The following is a 24,393-nucleotide window of genomic DNA, read 5'->3' as shown; positions in this document are numbered from 1 at the left end:
CAGACACCAGATGGGTGAAACGTGCAAGGACACTGGTGGGAGAAATGTCTGTGACAGAACAGCGTGGGCGTGACAAGAGCTGGCAAAGCATGGCAGCTCACGTGAGCCCAGGCGGAGGAGAGGGAAGTAAGAGGGGAGCTTGCTGGATGTGGTGCCGTCTAAGGAAGCTCTGGCAAGGCCATCGGGGGGTCCTGGGTCTCCCAGGAAGGCTCTGCTGCCCCCTACCAGTGACTGACAGGGTAAAGCATGACCCAGGAAGGAAACTGCAGTGGGTCTCACCGCATGGCCACCAGGGCCCTGGTCAATGACACGCCCCTCCCCATAGCTGGGGGTCTCCGAGGTCGCCTGCCACACCAGTGTGGTGGGGGGACCACTGACAGGAGGTCTGGGTATGAAGACTGAACTCCAACCCAGGACAACAGCTGTCCTCCCCCGAGAGGATCATGGAGGTGACCAACCCACAGGGCAGATCAGATTCCAGCTTCCCTACATGGTGCTGCCTGCCTGAAGGAACGAGGGTGCAGAGATGGGCAAGCCCGGATGGGCTTGCTCTTCTGACAGCAGCAGCCTAGAGGAAGCTCCTTGTTTTCCAATTCCAGCTTTCTTCCTTCCATTCTTTTTTTTTTTTTTTTTTGCTTTACTATATTCAATCCTTTCTTACTAGATATCATACATAGGCCTATATGTTTTTCACAAAGGCATCAAAGTTAACTGTCACAACATTCCTGACAAGTACATCTCATCTAATCTTATAGAAAACAGGCTCAGAGAAATTAAAGAATTCACACTCCACACTGCACCCAGGGAGTAGATGGTAGGAGTGGGGTTAGAGCGAGGTCTGTGTGATCGGGTGGTCACACCCTTTCCACCACGCACACGGTCCGTGGACTGAGTCCGGTGTGCAAGTGGCTAGGCAGAATGAGAAGGTCTGGCCCCAAGACTGGCAGGGGCCTGGAGTGGCCCCTGTATGGAGACCTTGCTGGAAGCCAGGCTCACAGGACCAGCCTGGGTCTGGTCTAAAGCCGGACCATCTAAAGCTGGACCATCTGTCTAAAGCCCTGAGGCCAACTTGGTCCTGCTGCTGAATTAAAGAATTTCTGTGGCAACAAGTGGCATTGCTAAATGGACTTCAGACATAGAATCAGTATTTTTGCCTGGATTTTGGAGATAAACTCAAAGACATCATAGATATGTCTTTAAAGGCCACAGTTCTCCATTTATTGTTACTGACGGTGGCACAGATACTGTAGTAATAATACACATATTCATGTGGTGGGTGGGTTCCTTACATCTTTACCATGCCACTCAGGAGCAGTTGAGAAACTGTGTTTCCTACTAGATACACGAACCCTAGTTTCCATTCTAAATTTCCTGTCACAAATACCAATCGTATATAATCTTCTGCATATGATTACATGGCAGACTGACAGAACTGTGTCCTACGTATGCATGCCCGCTGGGCCCTGGCAGTTCTGAATCCTGGGGACTACAGCCGTCAGCTGTGTTCTCACACCAGCTCAGCCTGGAACACTGTGCCTCACACAGTGTATCGCGGGCATCTGCTTTCTCTTTTTCCTCAAGAACCTTCTCTGGTTAGCAGAGTGTTCCCCATCTCTCCTAGACCAGCTCTCTCACCCTGAGGAGTGAATGCCATGGTGTTCCTCAGATGATGTACACCACTTCCTTATGCTTTTCTGCAGCGTTTAGATCCATTTGTCAGATACGCTGATCAGGGCTGTTTTGGTGGCAAGGGACATATACCACTCAGACGGGCTCAAGGCAAAGGCCCAGAGACTCTCATGGAGCTTCTAGCTGGGAAGGGGAGGAAGACTTCACAGAAATGGAAACCCCACCTCCCTTTCTTGGTCATCTCTGCTTGCAAAGCACTAACTATTCCAGCACTAACTAATCACACAATGGCTGCCTGGATCCCTCTATCATGACAACTGGTTTCTACCTGCCCCAGAGGATCTCTTTGATCCTGGTCATGTAAGAGGTTCCTGGTCAGTCAAGAGATTCACTGCTGTCGGAGTGGCATCTCCCACCTCTTGTCAATCAGCTCTAGCAAGGCTGTGTGAGGGTCACAATATTCCCTGAGCTGAGGGGAGGGCACTTTTTCTAGAAGAGCTGTGTGGATGGGGCAAAAAAGGAGACATACTCAGTATATCCCATTTGCCGTACTATGCATGAGATGTTTAGTACTTGCTCGATGACCCTTACTTGATATACATAAAGGCTAGTTTTCACTTGCTTGCTGAATGGAATTGAGTTGATACTGTCGACTGACTATGTTAAAAAAAATTAATTTCCTCACAGTTTTGACTTTCTAAGCATCTTATCTAACAGCAGTGACCTAAGTGACCCCTGTGTTGTTCCCAATCTTGCTCCTAACATACGTTGTATCCTTTCTTTCTGCAGTGGTTGCATCTATTGTATGCTGGACTTGGAACTGTGCTCTTCTCACTAGTAAGTTCATTTCTCCCTTTCTTTGATAAAGAATATGAATGTGCATTGGCAGGGCCTTAAGACCTCCCCTAGTCCTGGAGTCAAGTGGAGTCAGTAATTCACTGGAAAGCCCTCCCGCTGACTTGCTCCTTCTTTCTTCTCATCCTCTTCCTTCTCCTTTTCACTTTTTATAAAGATAATTCTTCTTGGAGTAGCTTTAGGTTCACAGTAAAACTGAAAATCACTGTGGATGGTGATTGCAGCCATGAAATTAAAAGACACTTGCTCCTTGGAAGGAAAGTTATGACCAACCTAGACAGCATATTAAAAAGCAGAGACATTAGTTTGCCAACCAAGGTCCGTCTAGTCAAGGCTATGGTTTTTCCAGTAGTCATGTATGGATGTGAGAGTTGGACTATAAAGAAAGCTGAGTGCCAAAGAATTGATGCTTTCAAACTGTGGTGTTGGAGAAGACTCTTGAGAGTCGCTTGGACTGCAAGGAGATCCAACCAGTCCATCCTAAAGGAGATCAGTCCTGGGTGTTCATTGGAGGGACTGATGTTGAAGCTGAAACTCCAATACTTTGACCACCTGATGCGGAGAGCTGACTCATTTGAAAAGACCCTGATGCTGGGAAAGATTGAAGGCAAGAGGAGAAGGGGACGACAGAGGATGAGATGGTTGGATGGTATCACCGACACAATGGATATGGGTTTGGGTGGACTCTTGGAGTTGGTGATGGACAGGGAGGCCTGGAGTGCTGCGGTTCATGGGGTCGCAAAGAGTCGGACATGACTGAGTGACTGAACTGAACTGAACTGAAAACTGAAAGGAAGACACAGAGATTTCCCAGTCTCCATGCCGGCATCACCATCCGCAATGTCAATATCTGCCACCAAAGTGTAACATTCACTACAAGTGATGAACAAACCTACATTGATATATTACAGTCACGTACATTAGGGTTCACTCTTTGGTGTTCTACATTCTACGGGTTTGGACAAATGTATAATGATATGTACCCATCACTGTAATACGATACAGAGTATTTTCACTGCTGTAAAAATCCTCTTTGCTGCTCCAAATTGATCCCTTCCCCATCCCCAACCCCTGGCAACCACTAATCAGATTATCTTACTGTTTCCAAGTTTTGCCTTTTCCAGAATGTCATACAGTAGGAATCATACAGCATGAAGCCTTTTCAGATTGGCTTCTTTTACTTATTAGCATGTGCACTTAAAATTCCTCCATGTTTTCTCATGGCTTGGTAGCTCATCTCTTTTTAATGTTGAATAATATTCCACCATCTGGATGTACCACAATTAATTTATTCATTCATCTCCTGAGGGGCATCTTATTTGCTCTCAAATTTTGGCAATTATGAATAAAGTTGCTACAAACATCCGTGTGCAGGTTTTTGTGTGGACAGATGATTTCAGCTCCTCTGGGAAGATTCCAAGGAGAACATTTACTGGATCATACAGTAAGAATATGTTCAGTTCTGTAAGACAGTATTCCAAAGTGGTTGTAATATTTGCATTCTCCACTAGCAGTATATGAGAGTTCCTGTTGCTCCATGTCCTCACCGGCATGTGAGGTTATCAGTGTTTCAGATTTTGGCCATTCTAATAGGTGCATAGTAGTATCTTATTATTATTTTAATTTGCATTTTCCTGTTGACAATAAGATGTAGGGCACCTTTTCATATGCTTATTTGCCACCTATATAACTTCTTTGGTGAGGTGTCTATTAAGTTCTTTCGGAGAAGGCGATGGCACCCCACTCCAGTACTCTTGCCTGGAAAATCCCATGGATGGAAGAGCCTGGTAGACTGCAGTCTATGGGGTCTCGAAGAGTCGGACAGGACTGAGCGACTTCACTTTCACTTTTCACTTTCATGCATTGGAGAAGGAAATGGCAACCCACTCCAGTGTTCTTGCCTGGAGAATCCCAGGGACGGGGGAGCCTGGTGGGCTGCCGTCTATGGGGTCGCACAGGGTCGGACACGACTGAAGCGACTTAGCAGCAGCAGCAGCAGCAGCTATTAAGTTCTTTGGCCCATTTTGTAATCAAGTTGTTTGTTTTCTTACTGTTGAGTTTTAAGAGTTCTTTGTATATTTAGGGTACCAGTCCTTTATGTTCTCTTGCAAATAATTTCTCTCAGTTTGTAGCTTGTATTAATTATCACTCTCTTCACATTATCTTTCACAGAGCAGAAAATATTATATTAATTTTAATGAAGTCTAATTTATCCATTACTTCTTTAATAGATAATACTTTTTAGCGTCATATCTAAGAAACCATCACCATACCACAGGTCATCTAGATTCTCTCCTATGTCATATTCTAGGAGTTATATGTTTTACATATAAGTCTATTATTCATTATTTTAAAAATTTATTTATTTAATTTTTTGACCATGGTGCGTGGTATGCAGGATCTGGAGCAGGGATTGATTCTGCACCTCCTGCAGTGGAAGTCCCTGTTATGAGCTATTTTGTGAAAGGTTTAAGATCTGTGTCTAGATCCTTTTTTTTTTTGGCATGTAGATGCCCAGTTGTTTCAGCACCATCTGTTGAAGAGACTAATGTTGCCTTTGCTCTTTATTCTGTTCTGCTGATCTATGTATTTGTTAAGCCTTTTTGCTAAGACCATTCTGTCTTGATTACAACTTTATAGTAAATGTTGTTGCCTGGTAGCATCAGTCCTCCCAACTCTGCTCTCCTCCACTATTATGTTGGTTGTTCTGTGTCTTTCGTCTCCCCATATCAATTTTAGCAGCGGTCTGTCAATATCCACAAAATAACTTGCTAGGGTTTTGACTGGGGTTGTGTGGAATCTATAGATGAAGTTGGGAACAACTGCTATTTGACAATATTGAGTCTATCCATGAACATGGAATGTCTCTCCATTGATTTCTTCCCTAATCTCATTCATCAGAGCTTCATTGTTTTCCTCATACAGTTCTTGTCCGTATTTTGTTAGATTTATATCTAAGTATTTAATTTGTTTTGGACGCCAGTGGAAATGTTTTTGTGTTTTTAATCTCCAGTTTCACTTATTCATTGCTGGCATATAGGAAATCAGTTGGCTGTTGTGTAGTAACTGCGTATCCTACAACCTTATTATGATTGGTCATTGAACCCTTAAATGTTCCTGGGGCTTCAGACCTTGACCAGGGCTTCCCTTGGAGCTGGCTGCCTCTGGCATGGTGCCCTGAGTCCTCTTTCCCTGGGGCCCGGGGGCAGACAGCTTGATGCCAGCTCACTTGACTCTCCCACTTCCCTGTCTGCCTTCAAACACACACCCTCACCAGGGAGGCGCACTCTGCACTCCTCACTACCGACACATGACATGATCAGCAGTCATCATCTCTCTTAGAAGAGATAAGATAAAGTCAGCAGTTCTTGGAGGGGAGAGAGAAAGAAAAGCACTTTTCCATAGAAGTTAGGACCCTGGGGGGACAGATGGAGGCTAGGGGCAAGGCTGGAAGCTCAGCTGCTGGAGGCCTTTTTCTAAGGATGACCAACTGTCCTGGTTTGCCTGGGAGGGAGGGGTTACTGAAGACACATGAAGTCCCTGGGCAAACTGGAGTGGTTGGTTCATTCTAGTTTTTTTCTGCACAAAGTTGCTGGCATCAGACATTGGGAGGGGGAGGATAAGTGGGATGAGACTCAGTGGTCCAGGCGAGGGAGCTGCCTTGGCAACCCCAGCCTCGGGTTTGACTCCCTTCTCTACCACTTGCCACAGAGTGATCTTCCCTTCTTGGAGGCTCGGTTCATCTCACCTGCTTCAACTAAGTCGTTCCCACTTTATATGAGATGATGTCTATCATGAACGGATAAGAGGCTACCTAGAAGGTGCCCAATTCTTCCTTTTCCTCCTGTTCTTTTTTCCTCCTCCCCTGTTCATTCTTAGAAGCCTGAGTGGGAACCACGACCCAGGAAGAGCTGATAACCTGAACTACTTGGGATGGGTTTCACAGTAGTGGGTGTTGTTCTAAAATGGATTATTTTTAAGAATCTTTAAAACCCCAGGAACTCCCTGTGGTGCTAAGGTTGCCCTGCCGCCTCACGGCACTGGACTCTGAGCCCGCAGTCTGGATATAAAGGCCCGGGGAGCCGCTTGTGTGCCCTCCCTCCCTCTCATGCACTTGCGCTGCCCACATTTGCTGACTTTGCAACAAACGCAAGGGTGAGAGGCTCTCCGACTTTCTTCTTGATGTTTAAGAAGCTTGTAATTTTACCTACCACAGCTGAGCTAAAACGTCTATTTGGGGGTTATTTAACCATACATAAATCTTCTCCTCATTCTATTTTGGAAATACTGACATCATCACAAAGCCATCTCCCATGTCAAGCTTTGAAAAATGCTATCACCCAAAGGAGAGTCCAGAACTGCTGCTGTGGGCAATGTCAGTATCAGGGAACCATCTGTCTCTTCCTTCTTTGTTTTCAGTGGGAACATGCTGGAAAGTCACAAACACAGGGCATTTTGTAGTTTCTCTCTGTGTCCAATCAGCCCACCTGGTCACGTCACTGACCAGAGGCACAGAGGTTTCTGGACTTGGAAGGAAAGGAAGGCTCACAGATTTGGTCCCACTGGCTTCAGGAGAGTGAAGCACTTGCTTTAATAGATAGAGCACCAACCTGGGGAGATTGTGAATGATTGAGGCTGTAAGAATAACATCTCTAGCTACACGTTTACTGTTAGTGATATATTTACTGATGGTAAAATACTTTCCAGGTAATCTCAGGACACTTCTTTGATCAAAATGTACAGTTTAAGTAGCTAATTCTTCTTTCTTTTCTTTAAGTACTTGGTGATGGATGTGCAGCTGATGGTGGGAGGGCACCATCATCATTCTAACCTGGACCCTGAAGAGTATGTTTTTGCTGCCCTGAACATCTACATGGACATAATCAACCTTTTCCTTTTTATTTTGCGACTGATTGGAATGGGACGGTAGTCACATGGGCAAGGCTGGCTCATGCTGAAGAGAGGGAAGGAGGGACGGCTGTGAAGACTGCAGAGGTTACCACTCCATAAGCCCCTCTATTTTATAAAATAATTTTTAAAATACCTTTTTTCTTGTCAAATGAAAGCAAGCATTTGGTAGACGGTAGCTATAGCTGTTATATATATATATATATTTAGTTCCACTGTTAGGTTACAAAACTTTCTGGTGGACATTTTCTGATTTTTGTAAATTTAAAAGATGAATACATAACTACATACTTACAAACATTTGTAAGATGCTCATTACTTTGTTGAAGTTTTCCAGGTACTACTTAAAACTGTAAACAGTGTCCCTACATGAATAAAACTGATTACAGAAACCTATATTTACTACATTCTCTTCTCTTGATATGGATATTTGGTGGGAATATTTTGCCATCTGACTTGAGAGTAAGGTGAACCAAAGAATTCTGCCTTTCTCTTGGATTCAAGTCAGACTGGAGAAGTAAATTCTATCTTGATAGATCTCTTTATTTCTGTCTGAAACAAATATCTGTTTGCTCCCAGGCCAACCTCTGAGGGCTGAACTACTTCAGTGTCTGGCAGGAAGATAAGCAGGGGCCATTTCTAGCACGGATGGATTGTGCGGGGGATAGGATGGGGAAATCAGATGACATCTTCTAGTCTCTCTAGATTTACCATGGAGCTTTCTTTCTAGATTTAACTGAACATACAGATCTCAGATAGGACATATGGGCGTAAGTAAAAAGCACTATAGTCACATACACCTACCTGAATTTGATTACCTGTTTCAAATTAGCCATATCTCCACTCCTGTGGTAGAATTTCGTTATATAGTGTTTGTACTCTCTTATTACCAGCAAAGTCCTGAAGATGGATGTAACCTTTGAAATGTGAGCAAGTAGCAGAGAAAGGGACTTCACAGCCACCCAGCAAAAAAAAATCTAGGACCCTGTAAAGCTCCTGGGTAGGGCTGTCTCAACAAATACCACCACGTGCCCATACACCTGCCTAAGTCATGGGGAACTACCTCCACACGAGAAAGCAAATTCCCCTGGGAAGCCTGAGGTTTGCATATTCTTTTGGCATCAAGACAACCTTCCTGCATGTCATAGGGACACCTGGTCAGTTTATTTCTCCATTGACATTTCTGCTGTCCCCACACCACATTAGGCATTTCTGTTGCCTCAGCAATGCTCCCAGCACAGTCCACTCTGACTCTGCTCTATGTGCCATCACATGGAAGTCTGTCACTATACTCTATTTAGACTGATGGTCGCTTAGTCGTGTCTGACTCGTTGCGACCCCGTGGACAGCCACGCTCTTGTGTCCACTGGGGTTTTCCAGGCAAGAATACTGGAGTGGGTTGCCATGCCCTCCTGCAGGGGATCTTCCCAACCCAGGGATCAAACCCAGGTCTCCTGCACTGCAGGCGGACTCTTTACCAGCTGAGGCACCAGGGAAGCCCCTGGTGGGGTGACCCAGTGATGACTCAATTAAAAGAGATTCTAACACTTCTATGACACACTTTTGACTTCTGCATTTCATAAGGACTCTGAGCAAGACATACCTTTTAGGGTCAGTCTATGAAATGAGCAGATTACTTTGTTCTCAAGGATAGAAATTCATCTTTTGAGAAGACAGTCCATGATTTGAAAATCTGTCAGAAGTGGTCCCAAATTCCGTGATGGGTAGCACATCTGTAAAGTCAACCCAAGGTGTCCAGAATGGGGCAATGGAAGCTTAAAGAAAAAGAATCCATAGAAAAATTTAGGTTATACTTTCATAATGCTCACAAATGCTGGGCCTATAATTTACTTTTAGATTTTGTTCTTTGTGTTATCCCAAATGGGTATTCCTTCATTTACCTTTGGGCGTGGTTTGCTGAGCAAATCTATCATACACAAATAGACCCTGGTGAAACTACTCATGTTAAAGGCTAGTATGCTGTTAGCCATGGCATTTTTAACAGTGGTATGTCACTTAAAGAATGTCAATGGCCCAAATGCCATGCCATGTATTTGACACAAATGTTGGCAGTTTCGGTATCTTTTGCTTAATCAAAGTCCTTGAAACGAATCAACTGCTGAAAATGTAAAATCATCAATGGTTTGCAAGTTGTAGCACTTTGATAACTCATAATGCACTAAGGTAACGTTTATCTGATTGTTGTGCTAAAGCAGGGGTCAGCAAACGTACAACACACACCAAATTTAGCCTGCTTCCTTTTACATTTTTAAAATTTTATTTTGAAATAATTATAGATTTACACGAAGTCGCAAAGGTACTTCAGAGAGAGTACTCTTGCCCCCTAGTGGTTACCTCTTACATAATGTACAATATCAAAACCAGTCAACTCACACTGGGTACAGTATGTATGTATAGTTGTCATTTTACCACATGTAAACGCATGTAGCCCCTATTGTAACCAAGATACAGACTGTTCCATCACCACAAAGATGTCCTCTTTTCTATCCCTTTATAGTCACACACATAGCTCCCTTCCCCTCCAACATCCCTAACTCATGGTAACCGCCGATTTGTTTCCATCTATATTATTCTGTCATTTAAAAATGGCAAATGGATGAAACCACACAGTGTGTGACATGCTGAGATGATTTTCACTCAGAACGCCCCTGAGATCCATTCAAGTTGTTACAAGCTGTGTCACTAGTTCACCCCTTAAATATTCCATTTACTGCAGTAAATCATGATGTTACTATAGGACATTTTGGTGGACTTCAGTGTTTGGCATCAAGCTGCTATGAACAATTGTGTACAGGTTTTGTGGACCTAAATTTTTACTTCTCTGTTATCAATATCCAAGAGCGCAAATGCTTGGTCATATGGTTAGTGTAGTTAGTTTTTAGCAAAACTCTTCAGCTATTTCCCAGGGAGGCTGTCCTGCTTTACGTCCCCACAGGCAGTGTATGAGTGACCCAGTGGCATCCCTGGCAGCATTTGGTGATACTGCTAATCATTTTAGCCATCCTGGTACGTGTTTAGTCTGCCTTGTGTTAACCCCTCGGTTGTGTCTGACTCTGCGACCCCACAGACTGTACCTCGCCGGGCTTGTCTGAACATGGAGTTCTCCAGGCAAGAATACTGGAGTGGGTTGCCATTCCCTTCTCCAGTAGCGTGTCTTACTATGGTTTAAACATGCATTTCCTACTGGGTAGAGATGTTAAACATTTTTTTCAGGTGCTTATTTGTTAGCTAAACATCTTCTTGGCTGAAATGTCTTTTTTCCATTTTATATTGGATTATCTTTTTACTGTTTAGAGAGTTCTTTATATATTCTCGATATGTGGTTTGCAAACATTTCCTCCCAGTCTGTAGCTTGACTTTTCATCTTCTTCATAAGGTCTTTTGCAGAACAAAGCTATAAATTTTGATTAAGTCCAATTTATAAATTTTTCCTTTTATGGCTCATGCTTTTGGTACCAAGTGTAAGATCCTTTGCTTAATCTAGAACATATTGTTATTTTTTCTGAAGTTTTTTCAAGAGTTTTGTATTATCTATGATCTAGTTCAAGTTTTGTATAGTGTGCGGTTTAGTGATTCATATTTTTGACTGCCTTATTTAGTATCACTGTCCCTCCTCTGTTGTAGCATTGTTGTACATTTGTCAAAATCAGTTGATGATGTGGGAAGGAGACTATTTTTGATTCTCTGTTCTATCAATGTATGTGTCTATCCCCCTATCAGGATCAGTTTTGATTACTGTAGTTTTGAAAATGGGTAGAATGACTTTTCCCACTTTTTCTTTTCCAAAATAGTTTTAGCTGTTTCAGTTCCTTTGCCTTGCCATATTTTTAGAATACTTCACAATTTCAGAATTATTTATAGCTATAGGAAAATATTGCTGGGCTTTCCTAAAGTTGCTAATAAACAACTGAACCAAACCCAGGCATTCTGCGGACTGAGACCCCTGACGAAGCCAGTGGCTTTTCTTTAGGAAGTGAAGATATACACAAAATATTCCCCCAAAGATAGCGACTGATTTTTCATGTAGTCAAAATACTTGTTGCAGCAGGAGGCTGGCTATGCTAACTTACCATTTGTTTGACTTGCAAGGCCTGTTGGGTCCCCGTTGGTTGCCAGGCAACCCACCCCAAAGTGGAGATGTCACATCAGTGACTCCCAAGGCCTCCAGGGGTCAGGCTTCAGTTTCAAGAAGAGCCTAGGAGCCAACTGGAGTACCGGGTGGCTGGGTCAGGCAGGCTGCAATGTCTTGCTGGGAAATGGCTTGAGTGCTTGGGCTGCTACCAAGTCTTTAACAAAAGGAGTGATTTCCCTTTCTCTTGCTGGACTTTATCGTACTGAAACAGCTGGACCACCAGAGAGACAAAGCAGCAGAACGGGGAGGGACTCAGGCCCCACTCTCACCTTGAGGCAGGTAGCAGTCCCTAAACAAGAACAGCCCCGCTGACTCTTAGACAGGACCTGTGGGTGCATAACACGTCAATCCCATTAGACCTTCAGAGCTGGGAGCAGCGTGACAGTCAATCAGCCAAAGGGAAGCCTCCCTTCTCCACTAAGGAGAAACGCCCTTTTCCGAGCTGAAGAGTCTAAACTGCATGAGTCAGGAGCCATATAACAAAAGGTGGCAAATGGATGCCACATCACCTTGTCCCTTAGCTGAGAGGGTAAGGAAGCCAGGGGTGGGGGAGGTAGGCTGCTGGGGGGGAAACTGAATTGTTTTGGTCTTTCCCCGCTCCCCCACCCCTTGCTCCCTGGCAGTGCCTGAAGATCTGCACAACTCTCTCTCCTATGGCAGTGGTGATGCCTGCAGGTATCAGAGCAAACTACAGTCTAGGGGCTCCTTTCTTCTTCACATGCACAACTCTGTAGTCCTTGGCACCTTCTGTCCCTCACAGGAACTGCTGGCCCTGTCATGAAAACATTCCTTCTTCTCTGCATGCCAGAGTCAGCAACAATCAAGGCACATTCGGACAGTTTGTTTCAACCCTATTTCTACCATTCAGCCTGTAAACATTAACTCAACTCCTGTTCAGTAAAAGCTAGGCCAGTGGGAACACTTATCCTCCCCCCATCTTTACTCATCTCGAGTGACAGCATTGACTACCAGACTGATTCCAGGGAATCTAATATTCCCAAACCTGGCCCAATGGTTCACCTTCCAGAAAAGTGTGTCTCTGTCAGCATTCCAATCCTTGCTGCTGAAACAATCAGGTCTGAGGTTTGATTTCACCCAGTAAGTCAGCCTGTCAGTTTTGTGGGTGCTGACAGAAGACACAGGATCCTTGCTCAGAGGCAAAGGCCTCTATTTCTACCACTCAGGGTGTGCAGCACGCAGAGGGAGTGTCAGCATATTTATGTCAGTTCCCACAGGCAACACCGCGGGCCTGGATGAATGCCAAGCATGCAGCGGTCTGTGTCACAGCTGACCAGCAGAGTGCAAGGAATCCAACACTTTTACAGCAAACCTGCTTCTCGTCCCCAGGCTTACTAGCGATATAAATGCTGAGAAGTGGCTCAGGCAAAGCCCTAATCAGGCCTTGCAGTCTTGGCACACTCAGCAAGATGTGTAGGCACTTCAGAGGCCCAGGAGAGCTGGACTGTCTCATCCCATAACTACCATTTTCTGTACAGTATTCTGTTTATTCCTCATGAATCTTTCTCCCAGCTTGTCTGTAAACTGATGCCTTGTGAAGGCTAGGCTGGCTAAGAGATGACATCTATATCCTGATCAGGAATATTTTCAAGTTACGATTTTAAAGACTGAATAATTTCTTCAAAAGTTTGGCCACCACTCAGTTGGTCGAGAGAAGGAAATGGCAACCTACTCCAGTGTTCTTGCCTGGAGAATCCCAGGGACGGGGGAGCCTGGTGGGCTGCTGTCCACAGGGTCGCACAGAGTCGGACACGACTGACGTGACTTAGCAGCAGCAGCAGTTTGTCAGCCACTTGTCAGTCCTAAGTGCAACAGAGAGCTAAATTTAGGAAACTGTTCCGGTCCATCTTTCTTTAAGCATGACTAGTCCCAGTTCCTAGAAGAAAGATCACATACATCTTTCCAGAAAGAAATCTACTGGAGAGAAGGGGATAATGACTGACAAGGCAGTAACATACTGTTGCTAGGAGACAACCTTGTAATTACAACCACAGCCCAGGGCTGAGATACAACTACTACTCAGCCCCAGAGCCAAGCACATCAACACTTTTCTCCTATGGAGTTTGATTTCAGCCTTAAAAAGGAAAAAACCCAAATTTGTATTATCATGTAATATTTAGATTCTAAAATTTTACTCTTTAGTGATTTACTAACTGTAACTTTTAAAATTATGACTAAATTTCAGTAAGTCTGAGGCTGTAATTTCATAACAAGTAAGCCACAGTGCACGCTATGTCACTTCAGTCGAGTCTGACTCTTTGTGACTCTGTACTGTAGCCCACCAGGCTCCTCTGTCCAAGGGATTCTCCAGGCAAGAATACTGGAGTGGGTTGCCATGTCCTCCTCCAGAGGATCTTCCCAACCCAGGGATCGAACCCATTAATCGAACCCAAGAAATTACTCCTGCACTGGCATGGGGATTCTTTACCACCGAGCCACCAGATTTTAATGTCATTAACGGTTAAGCAACATGATCCAAGGACTAAAAAGGGAACAGAAATGAGATCAGTGGCTGTAATAAACAACATTTAAAGAATAATTCAGCATACGGACATTGGAGTTAAGCTTGGGATCCACAAACTGACAGGCACAAGTAAAACGACTCTCAGAGGTTACCACGGGCACATCTTATGCCGCGTCAGCTGGGGGTCTGGGACTTGTGCCTGAGCACTGAAGTTCAGATGCCGGGGGCTGCTGTAATTACTTAGATGGGAAAGAACAGTAAAATGATTGAGAAGCAGGCATTTCTATTCATATGGCATAAAAAAATTTTCCTATCCTAGGCAATTTCACAAACCACCTTAAAATTCTTTTTCCATGTGTATTAGAGACTTCAAGGAAAAACCATAAGTTTTCTTTTGAAAGTTACAGTGATTAAAAATAATGAGTGCTGAAGTCACAATGTTTTAACACATTATCATGCAAAGTTTTAGGCTTATCTCTGGGATATAAAATGCTCAGTAAGTGGGCTAGTATAAAAAATATTAGGAATTAATCTATTACATGTAAGAACCAAATTAACCCCATCAATTAGAGGGAATTTAATGTGAAGAAGATTAGCTTCCTGACTTGGTTAAACAAAGTCTATAATGAGACAAAAGTGAAGTAGTTTAAGTAATAAATGTTTAATCAAAGAATTTTACATATTATTAACAGCATTCATTTGGCCAAACATCTACACGTTTGTAGAATCCTACTGTATATAAAGTGGGAATGTATCAAGTATAGACTATGAAAGTGCAAATAACAAGTCAAGGTTAGAGTAATTTTTTCTTACATTATAAAATTAACTTGTTTACAAAATAGGCTTTGCCAAACTTTATTTCTGAATCGTAAAGTCAGTGACTGTGTTTTTAAAATATGTACCAAGGAAATACAAATTGGATACTGATGGTTTTCATGCTCAGGAGAGACCACAGAAACACAGGGAACTGCACAAGAGTGTGGACCCAGAAGCCCCGACCACACTGCGGCACACGGCGCTCTTCCTCACTGCACCGCGGCGCTCAAGCCGCCTCAACGCGACACAGACTCCTCCTACTGAAAAGCTACAGCTTGACCTAAAAACCGACTGGTGTTGATATTTCAATCTAAAATAAATTTGTAAAAAAAATCCTTTAATGGACTATTTCAGTTTCATATACAGTAATACACTGTAGATAAAGGTAGTATTTTCCCCAACTAATTTTAATAGGGATTGATATCAATCAATGTTTCTGATAGCTGGGGAAATAAAAACCAATGTGGACTTCCGATATCCATGGCACAGGAGCAATTCCTACACAGTTTATCCTAAGGGAACAGGGGAATATTAAATACTCTAATATAATGTCTGAGCCATACGATTCGAAGTACAAGGAAATTTCAAAAGCAGGGTTTGGGAACAAAAAGTAATCAAAAATCGTTAATTACAGCTCATGTGGATATTAATACTAACATAAACCTTTCACCCAGCCCAGGACTTGCCTGTACAAACTTGGTACTAGAATTTTGGTAACTGTAGATTTCGGATAAGAATCTGGCAAAACATTAAATAGAGTGTTGCATATCTACTTTGCTTATGTTATGCTAGTTTTCATAATATGTAAGTAAAACAGCCATTCCAACAGTTTATTCTAGTTTTAATTACACACTGTACCACTGTATCTTAATTACAACTAAGACCAGCATTTTCTTCACAGTAAGACACTGATAACTAGGAAGTTGATTTTTTTCAACACTAAACAGTAATCACACAGCAAATGAGTATTGTGCAATAGAACAAACACGTCAGCATTTGCGATTTAGTCAAACAAACCGATTGGACATTTAGTTGTTATATTTACTGTAAAGGCAAGGCCATGGGTGGTTTTATGGAGGTCTTTGCAATCCATACAGCATAGTTACTTCAGAAGAGACATTGAAGTTGGAATTACTTACTTGACTGGCAACTACCCATTGAGGTGAGGCAAAGGCACGGTAACATGTTGCGCAGGATGCTTTACTGAGTTTTTTTTTTTTTTAATAATTGTGGGATTTACTATAACTCATGAAAACTCCACTTTTTTTTCTATTTTATAAAACACTTACCATTAAAAGTAATTGCACCCATTAGTAATTAGAATGCACTGTAAAATTGTGAAAACAAAGAACTATGATTGCACTTCCAATAAAGTGTCTCTTAAAATACAGCACCGCTGTTGCTAATCAACTGTATTTTAATATTAAAATAAACTGTTTTGAACAGCAGCATTAGATTTCGTTAACTTAAGCTACAGGCTACATTTATTTAAATGCAGTCTCCATGGCAACAAAAGCCCATTAAATTCCGGAACAGCACTGCTACCGAGTGGCACCGGTTACCTCCAGGAAGGCTGAGACTGCTTGGAAGCCCTCTGGACACCGCACACCTGAACGCCTTGCTAGCGCACGAGTCAGTTTGGCACACGTGGACTGGAAATAGACATGAAAAGAGATCTCTGATTCATGTGAAATTAAAATTAATTACACCGTGGTAGATGCAGTGTTAAAGAGAAGCCCTGGCTACCTCAATTCACACCGCTCAGACAAGAAGGCAGAAGGAAAGTTACAGAAGAGCACAGAGAGATGGAGGAATGAAATGTTATTAGATCTGTCCAAAATAACTTCTGAAATGAAGAAAACTTTCAGTTTTTTCTTTTTTAAAGGAAAAACCACCCAAGGATTAGAGAGTAAGCCTTTCATTTAATGTTCAATTTAAGTACTGCTGACCTAAAGAGAGGACTGCACTTTCTTCGAATGTGGAATCTAAGCTATTTATTCCATTTGTGTTGCTCTCTCCTGCTCTTCTGTCTGTCAGCATAAAGGGGAAAAGCTATCCAATTAAATACAGAAGAAATCCCCTGTCAGGTTAAAATAGAAATGAAGCTATGCCATTCAAGGGAACTCCTTCATATTTAATCCTAATGTCAGTGGTTTATAATTAGTTGAAATTAAGTGGATCAAGTCTCTATAAAGCATACTCCTCTAGCATACCATCTGTACCTGCATTCACTAGAGCCCCGAGATGTGCAGTTCATACTAAGTGTACTTGTTCAGGCCAGTCACTTGAGGTCTGAGGTGTCTGACTGGGAACATCGGAACCATCCCCCTTGCTGGCAGCCTCATTACCACTGTTGCCAGCTCGAGATGCTGCTTCCCCAGCCAGAATATTTCCCTCCAAAGGATTTTCTTCTCTTTGGGTTCCTCTCCCTTCACTGATCGCAGCATCTTCAAACACTGAATCTTCTGGAGGTATCAGTTCCACATCCCTCACAGCTTCTGACTCGTCTTTGACACAGGGGAGCTGAGAATCTGCACTGATTTCTGTAGCTGCTGGAGGAATCAGAGCAATACTTTGAGGGTTCATGTCATGAAACCAAGCCATGATATTGCCAAGAAGATTGTCATTGATGTTGGCGTCCTGGCTGGCTGAGTCAGGGTCACTGGATGAGGGGAAGAATTCACTTCTCGCCTCACTGGGAGGGTGGGAACTCAGGGTGTCAGTTGAAAATGGGTCTCTTTCTGCTCCTAGTCTCATGAGGCTGTCACCAAGTTCCAACAGCTCAGAGCTGCTCAACGCGGCTCGAGGGCTATCTGTGTTCCTGGGGACGGAGTCCAGTCTGGAAGGTAAAGAGGTACCTATTGCTCCTAAGGACGCTTCGTTACTGAGAAAGTCTGTACTTTCTTCATCGATGGCCAGCCCAGATTCTTGCAGAGATAACTGTATTGCAAGAAGTATATTGGGATCATCTTCATCCAAGGAACTCAGAGCCTGAGGCAACAGAAAGTAAAACTACTTCAAAATTTAAAAGGAAAAATGACTGAACCCAGTGAGGTCTGCCACTGTTCTTTTACCAAACAGATAATTAACAGTACCTCTATTTATACAGAAGAACTTTTTGACCTACTAGAATCTTAATTTTCTCCTTGCCCATGATCATGGGAAAATAAATTACTTAAGAGTAAATCTGAAATAGAAAAATCTTTCCCTGTAGTACAGCTCTGAAGCAAAGATTGTGGAAGGGAAGGGAGAAAAAGGAGAGCAACAAAAGTAAAAGTAGGAAGCCAGGCTCAAGGGAGAAACAGCAGAAGGCAGGGGCAACGAAGCCGCGCAGCAAGGCTACCTGAAGGGAGTCCTGGTTCTCGGAGCGACTGGCAGGCGTGTAGTCCCGCAGGGAGGAGGTGTGCAGCGCGCTCATGGACGCAGAGCTCACCACGGAGGCGCCCGGCCTGCGGCCTCCGCCACCGTCAGGGAGATCTGTTTCAAAGCAAGCGGCGCCAGAGAGTTTGGTCACATCAGGTCTCACGCATCTTTTTAACTAAATCAACGACTTCTCTTTGAGTGGTGGTGAAAACCCGGGGTCACAAGTTCACGTCATCTTTCAGAGACTTTTCATCCATATTGTCTCACCACAGGCAACAATATATATCTAATACAATTATTTCAAATTCATGATCGGTCTTTACAAGTTTATTTAGATTATACATAGTTCTATTCACAAAGGCAAGTGCTACCAAGTGTTCGTTTTCTTCCCCTTAGGCAACAAGAAAGGTGTTTTAGTTTTCAGAGTTCTTAAAACTAAAGAATTTGCAAGTTACAATAGCCCCCAAAGCTAATCTTTAGGCCTGTCAATCCTGATATATTAAAGATGAGCTGCTGACACTGCTGTGGTTTGAAGATTTTGAATTAACAATTTAATATTTAAAGGATGATAGTTTATCTTCACTACTAGAAATTTTTAAAATGTTGACAGGAGAACTGAGGTTAGGAGAAAAATATTTCATGAACACACTGAGATAACCAACAGCTACAGTTTATCCAATGTTCGCTAGGCGCTGTTAGTGTGTAAGGGTCTCACACGCACTATCTCATTCAATGCTCACAACAAGCCCACAGAGTACACTACTGTTACTGCTTCCTTAGAATGAGGAGACCAAAGCCTGGAGAGGCTCAGTGACTCAGGTTTCACACTGACATGCGGCAGAGCTGGAGTCATGAGCTCAGGTCTGTCTGACTCTCCATACTCTTAATCGCCCTGGTTTTCTGCATCCTGTAACATTAGAAGCACCTGCATGCTGACTGTATATCTAAATTACAAACTCTCTCAGAACATTTAGATTAGCCACTTTTATGAAGACATGCAAGAGAACTAAGAGATTACAACAAACCCAATGCAAGGACTCACCCAAAGTGCTTTCACTTGGCTCGTCGGGGTCTGGAGGGTTACTCATCAGACTGTGCACATCTCCTCGACGGCGCTGTTGTCTGTGCCTCCTCCGATACTGAAATTCAGCATATTCCTGCATAAACCACAGGTTATAAAATACGGGAGAGCATGCACACTTTAAAATGCAAATAAAACCAAACATACACTCTTTTTCCAGGAAAAAAAATGTGTGATTTTATACACATATTATAAAATCACTTGGCTTTAGAAAAAGAAACTTCAGGCTTTGCCATGCCAAAGAAAACAGAAAAGGTTGCCAATGGAAAAGAAAATGGAAAAGAAAAACTTTACATAGCCATTATAATTGTCTGAATAAATTGGGAATACTTGCAAGCTCCAATGCTAGATCATAACTGAGCCTCATTTCATGTGCCTGGATCTTATTATCTAAAGTTATAACTAATACCAGAATGATTTTACTGATATGAGTTAGGCCCTCTGTGAAGGTCTGGTTTTTAAAAAAGGACTGTGATATATGTAACAGGAAAAAAAAAAAAGGAAAAATAAAAGCACACACAGTTAGGTACTTGTTAGACTGATTGATTTGGTATTCATTGCAAAAAAGAATATGAGGTTATCTTTAAAATAAGGTACTACTTGGCTTCCTTCCTGTGTTAGTGCATATGTAGGGTGATCTACAACCCAGGCAAGGCAAAGTGTTTTCAATTTAGCATATGGGAAGAACACAGATGTGGGCAAATGTCCCCGAGTCTATTTCACATTTGTGATACTAGTTTTAAGTGGGTCTGCTATCACCAGAGGCAGAACCTGGGACTATGTGCTATCATCTGGGTATACATGTCCTTTTCCAGACTTTAGCGACAGACAGACCAGTATAGATGATACCAGCATTTGTGTGTTAGTCGCTCAGTTGTGCCCAACTCTTTGTGATCCCATGGACTGCAGTCCACCAGGCTCCTCTATCCATGGGATTTTCTAGGCAAGAACATTGGAATGGTTTGCCATTTTCTTCTCCAGGGGATCTTCCTGACCCAGGCATCGAACCTGGGTCTCCTGCACTGCAGGCAGACTCTTTACTGACTGAGTTACCAGAGAAGCCCTGATACTAGCATAAAAAGGCTAATTTTGAGAATCACTGTAGAATTTTTGAGTGATACACACTAAAATATGATTTTAGTTTATGATTCGTGATTATCTAGTTACTATGATTTTATGATTATCTAGTTACTCTAGAATATTCAATATGATTATATTGTGAAAGTAACAGAAATAAATGAGAATAAGTTTTATAATCCCAGTAAAACTTTCACATCGTATGACTCACGTGAAATTCTTCTTTATCTATGTAAGTAGCTGGACTCTAATTAAAGAATGGAAGGCATCCTATCAGGTTAGAAATAAATGAACATAATACTACAAGTGTCCAGAGAGATTAACCAGGTTCTTTAAATTTACAGCTGAGCTGAGGCATTGTTTCCTCTTTTACTGGAGGCCGATGATCTAAAACCGGATGACTGCTTCATCAAGGTTCACAGGACCACCAAGTACTACCACATTTCTCAGACAAAGACGGCAATGAAATATTATGCCACTTTGAGATTTACCTTTGTGATCCACACAGTCAAAGGCTTTGGCATAGTCAATAAAGCAGAAATAGATGTTTTTCTGGAACTCTCTTGCTTTTTCGATGATCCAGCAGATATTGGCAATTTGATCTCTGGTTCCTCTGCCTTTGACTATGCCAAAGCCTTTGACTGTGTGAATCACAATAAACTGTGGAAAATTCTTCAAGAGATGGGACTACCAGACCACCTGACCTGCCTCTTGAGAAACCTGTATGCAGGTCAGGAAGCAACAGTTAGAACTGGACATGTAACAACAGACTGCTTCCAAACAGGAAAAGGAGTACGTCAAGGCTGTATATTGTCACCCTGCTTATTTAACTTATATGCAGAGCACATCATGAGAAACACTGGGCTGGAGGAAGCACAAGCTGGAATCAAGATTGCTGGGGAAAATATCAATAACTTCAGATATGCAGATGACACCACTCTTATGGCAGAAAAGTGAAGAATAACTAAAGAGCCTCTTGATGAAAGTTAAAGAGGAGAGTAAAAAAGTTGGCTTAAAGCTCAACATTCAGAAAACTAAGATCATGGCATCCAGTCCCATCACTTCATGGGAAATAGATGGGGAAACAGTGGAAACAGTGGCTGACTTTATTTTTTTGGGCTCCAAAATCACTGCAGATGGTGATTGCAGCCATGAAATTAAAAGACACTTACTCCTTGGAAGGAAAGTTATGACCAATGTAGACAGCAGATTTAAAAGCAGAGAGATTACTTTGCCAACAAAGGTCCATCTAGTCAAGGTTATGGTTTCTCCAGTGGTCATGTATGGATGTGAGAGTTGGATGGTGAAGAAAGCTGAGTGCAAAAGAACTGATGCTTTTGAACTGTGGTGTTGGAGAAGATTCTTGAGAGTCCCTTGGATTGCAAGGAGATCCAACCAGTCCATCCTAAAGGAGATCAGTCCTGGGTGTTCATTGGAAGGACTGATATTGAAGCTGAAACTCCAATATTTTGGCCACCTGATGCGAAGAACTGACTCATCTGAAAAGACTCAGATCCTGGGAAAGATTGAGGGCAGGAGGAGAAGGGGACGACAGAGGATGAAATGGCTGGATGGCATCACCAACTCAACGGACATGAGTTTGGGTAAACTCTGGGAGTTGGTGATGGACAGGGAGGCCTGGTGTGCTGTGGTTCATGGGATTGTGAAGAGTCAGACACGACTGAGCAACTGGACAGAACTTGAGATTTATCTTTAGGAAGAATTTGTTTACTTTGTACACTTGATGATGGTACAAAGTTATTTAGAATTAAACTACTTCATAGAATATACATATTTCCATTGAAGAAAACTAAATAGTTGAAAAACAACTGTGAAAGAAACTTGTTACAATTATTCTGATAAAAATCAAACAGCATTCTCTCACCATGCAGTAGACTTTTAAAAAATTGTTTTCATAAAATTAAACTTATCTGAAAAATTCCATGGATTCCTAAGATCTCCGGGTAAGTATATGAAAGGCTTTAGTCAAAATACTCCAAATGGTTTGAGAGTGTTATGGCTATTTGAGAGTGTTACGGCTACAGGGAAGAGTGAGAAGTTCTAGGATTTATAGGGGAAAAAGCTGCCAGGAGTTTTTACTGAACACCAGTTCTGTCAGTGACTTAAGCAGATGCTTTAATCCTTCCAGAACTTCCATGGGGTAGATATCATGATCCACATTTGAAGGATGAGAAACGAAGGAAGGTACATCCTAAGTTGACCTTAAGTTACAGGGTTAGACTTTGAGTTCTGGTGTCCCTGAGACATCTCGATCACACGCTCTCCTCTGGGCTCCACTGCCTTTGTTGCTGTTTCAGTTGCTCATTCGTGTCCGACTCTGTGCGATCCTGTGGACTGTTGCCCGCCAGGCTCCTCTGTCCATGGGATTTTCCGGGCAAGAATACTGGAGTGAGTTGCCATTTCCTTCTCCAGGGGCTCTTCCCAATCCAGGGATGGAACCCATGTCTCAGGGAGCACCTGCGTTGGCAGGCAGATTTTTAACACCGAGCCACCAGGGAAGCTGCAGCCCTCAAAGCGGCACCAAACAGACACTGCTGCTGGCCAGTGACTCTCCCACTTTAGTTCAGGAAGGGTAAGATGTAATCAACTTTAACAAAAACGTAAATTCAACCTCAAAGTCTTCTCCAGTTTGGCAACAAGAGCTAAGTTTCAAAGGTATAATTTTGGCAGATGCTTGATAATCACACACATGAAGAATGTTAAAATTTCATACTGCATGGTAATTCTTTAGAATTGCAATGTTTTAGAATTTGCAATGTTTACACAAAACCTTGGTGCTCAATGTGCCAAAGGCCTTAAAGATTAAAAAAGTTAAATTATTTTTAAGAATAAAATATTATTTACAATTTCACATTTTTTCAATCCCTGGAGAACAAGAGCGCAATAATTTTATTTAGAAATATTCACCCGTGAGATAAAAAGCTTCTCTATTTTTACTAAAATGAAATTGTGTCAGTCCTATTAGTAGGCTCTCAACATTCAAAGACAAACATTTTGAAATTCTTTAGGTTCCTGCCATGAGTCAGAAGTCTGAGGATGACGCACACCTGACTGTGAATATGTTTTTGCTCTACTGTGTTCCTACCTTGATACTGAAATCTTTGTACTCTGTTTTTGATAACTGAAGGTTATTTATTCCTCCTTTTAGGTAGAAATTTTCCAAACTATCCTCAAAGCTGAAATTATATTATAACACAGAAATATTAAAGTATAGGTTCAAGTAAAGAAAAGGTTCATAATTTGTTCTACAATAGAAATTTCATTAATATATCAAAAATGTTTTAAAATTTTAAGTGACTTTAAAATTTTCGTATCAGAGCTCTAAGCACAAATTTTTCCTCAAGTCAATGCTGTTTGGATATATCTACCAATATCAAAAGGCCACAGGTGATTGCAAGTATTCTCAGCAGCTGAAAAGAGAAAATATCTGATTTAAATACACCACAGTCGTTTACGAATAATAATCAATTCCACTGTCTTTCAGTTGCAGTTATTATATGGGCTATAAATGATAAAGGTTTCATAGTTTGTCCTTCCCCCTTACAAGGATTACATTAAAAGATTATATCAAAGTGTCAAATGTTATACTGTTGTATGAAGACCAACGTAGAGAAAACTGCTAAAACCATTTAAAATCAGACTCAACAGTGACAGTGGCAATTTAAATCTCAGAAAATAGCAATGTGATTAAGATTTTCACTTTATCGTGTTTTTATTGTTATTTGCAGTATTAAGGACCTTCCTATTTTAAAATGGGATATAAAAAACAACAATGAAAACAAGAAGATTGTGAAAATCTTAAAGACAAGCAAAGAGCAAATGATCAAAGCATTCTTTCTGCATAAAACATTAATGTTGAGCTTTCACCTAACTGATTATAAATCAATTCTAACAGGTTGTTTCAATAACAAAAAAATAGATTTTGTATTTATGTTTTTTATAAATTCAGACTGAAACAAGTAATATTATCATTAGAAGTGCATTTCTAATAAATAAAATTTCTATTTC

General features: G+C 42.0%; 2 protein-coding genes across 4 annotated transcripts in view; one reads left to right on the top strand and one right to left on the bottom strand.

Moving 5' to 3' along the window:
- Positions 1-7,786, top strand: part of LOC122438082 (protein lifeguard 2-like) — a 28,155-nt gene extending 20,369 nt beyond the window's left edge. Inside the window, exons 9-10 of the mRNA XM_043462580.1 lie at positions 2,419-2,466; positions 7,262-7,786. Of these exons, the coding sequence (XP_043318515.1) occupies positions 2,419-2,466; positions 7,262-7,414 (201 nt within the window). The 3' untranslated portion in view covers positions 7,415-7,786. The remainder of the gene's footprint in view (positions 1-2,418; positions 2,467-7,261) is intronic.
- Positions 7,787-14,669: 6,883 nt separating this feature from the next.
- The window catches only part of ANKIB1 (ankyrin repeat and IBR domain containing 1), a 145,384-nt gene continuing 135,660 nt past the window's right edge, over positions 14,670-24,393 (bottom strand). For 2 of the 3 annotated variants that reach the window (XM_043462572.1, XM_043462571.1), the window contains 3 exons: positions 19,249-19,363; positions 18,187-18,320; positions 14,670-17,834 (listed from right to left, as the gene is read on the bottom strand). In XM_043462572.1, coding sequence (XP_043318507.1) covers positions 17,097-17,834; positions 18,187-18,320; positions 19,249-19,363 — 987 coding nt within the window. In that variant the 3' untranslated portion in view covers positions 14,670-17,096. The remainder of the gene's footprint in view (positions 17,835-18,186; positions 18,321-19,248; positions 19,364-24,393) is intronic. The other variant, XM_043462573.1, reaches the window with a different exon arrangement.

This window comes from Cervus canadensis, chromosome 3 (genome assembly GCF_019320065.1).
Source record: "Cervus canadensis isolate Bull #8, Minnesota chromosome 3, ASM1932006v1, whole genome shotgun sequence".
Classification (NCBI taxonomy): Eukaryota; Metazoa; Chordata; class Mammalia; order Artiodactyla; family Cervidae; genus Cervus; species Cervus canadensis.
This window is presented reverse-complemented; position numbering and strand designations above follow the sequence as displayed.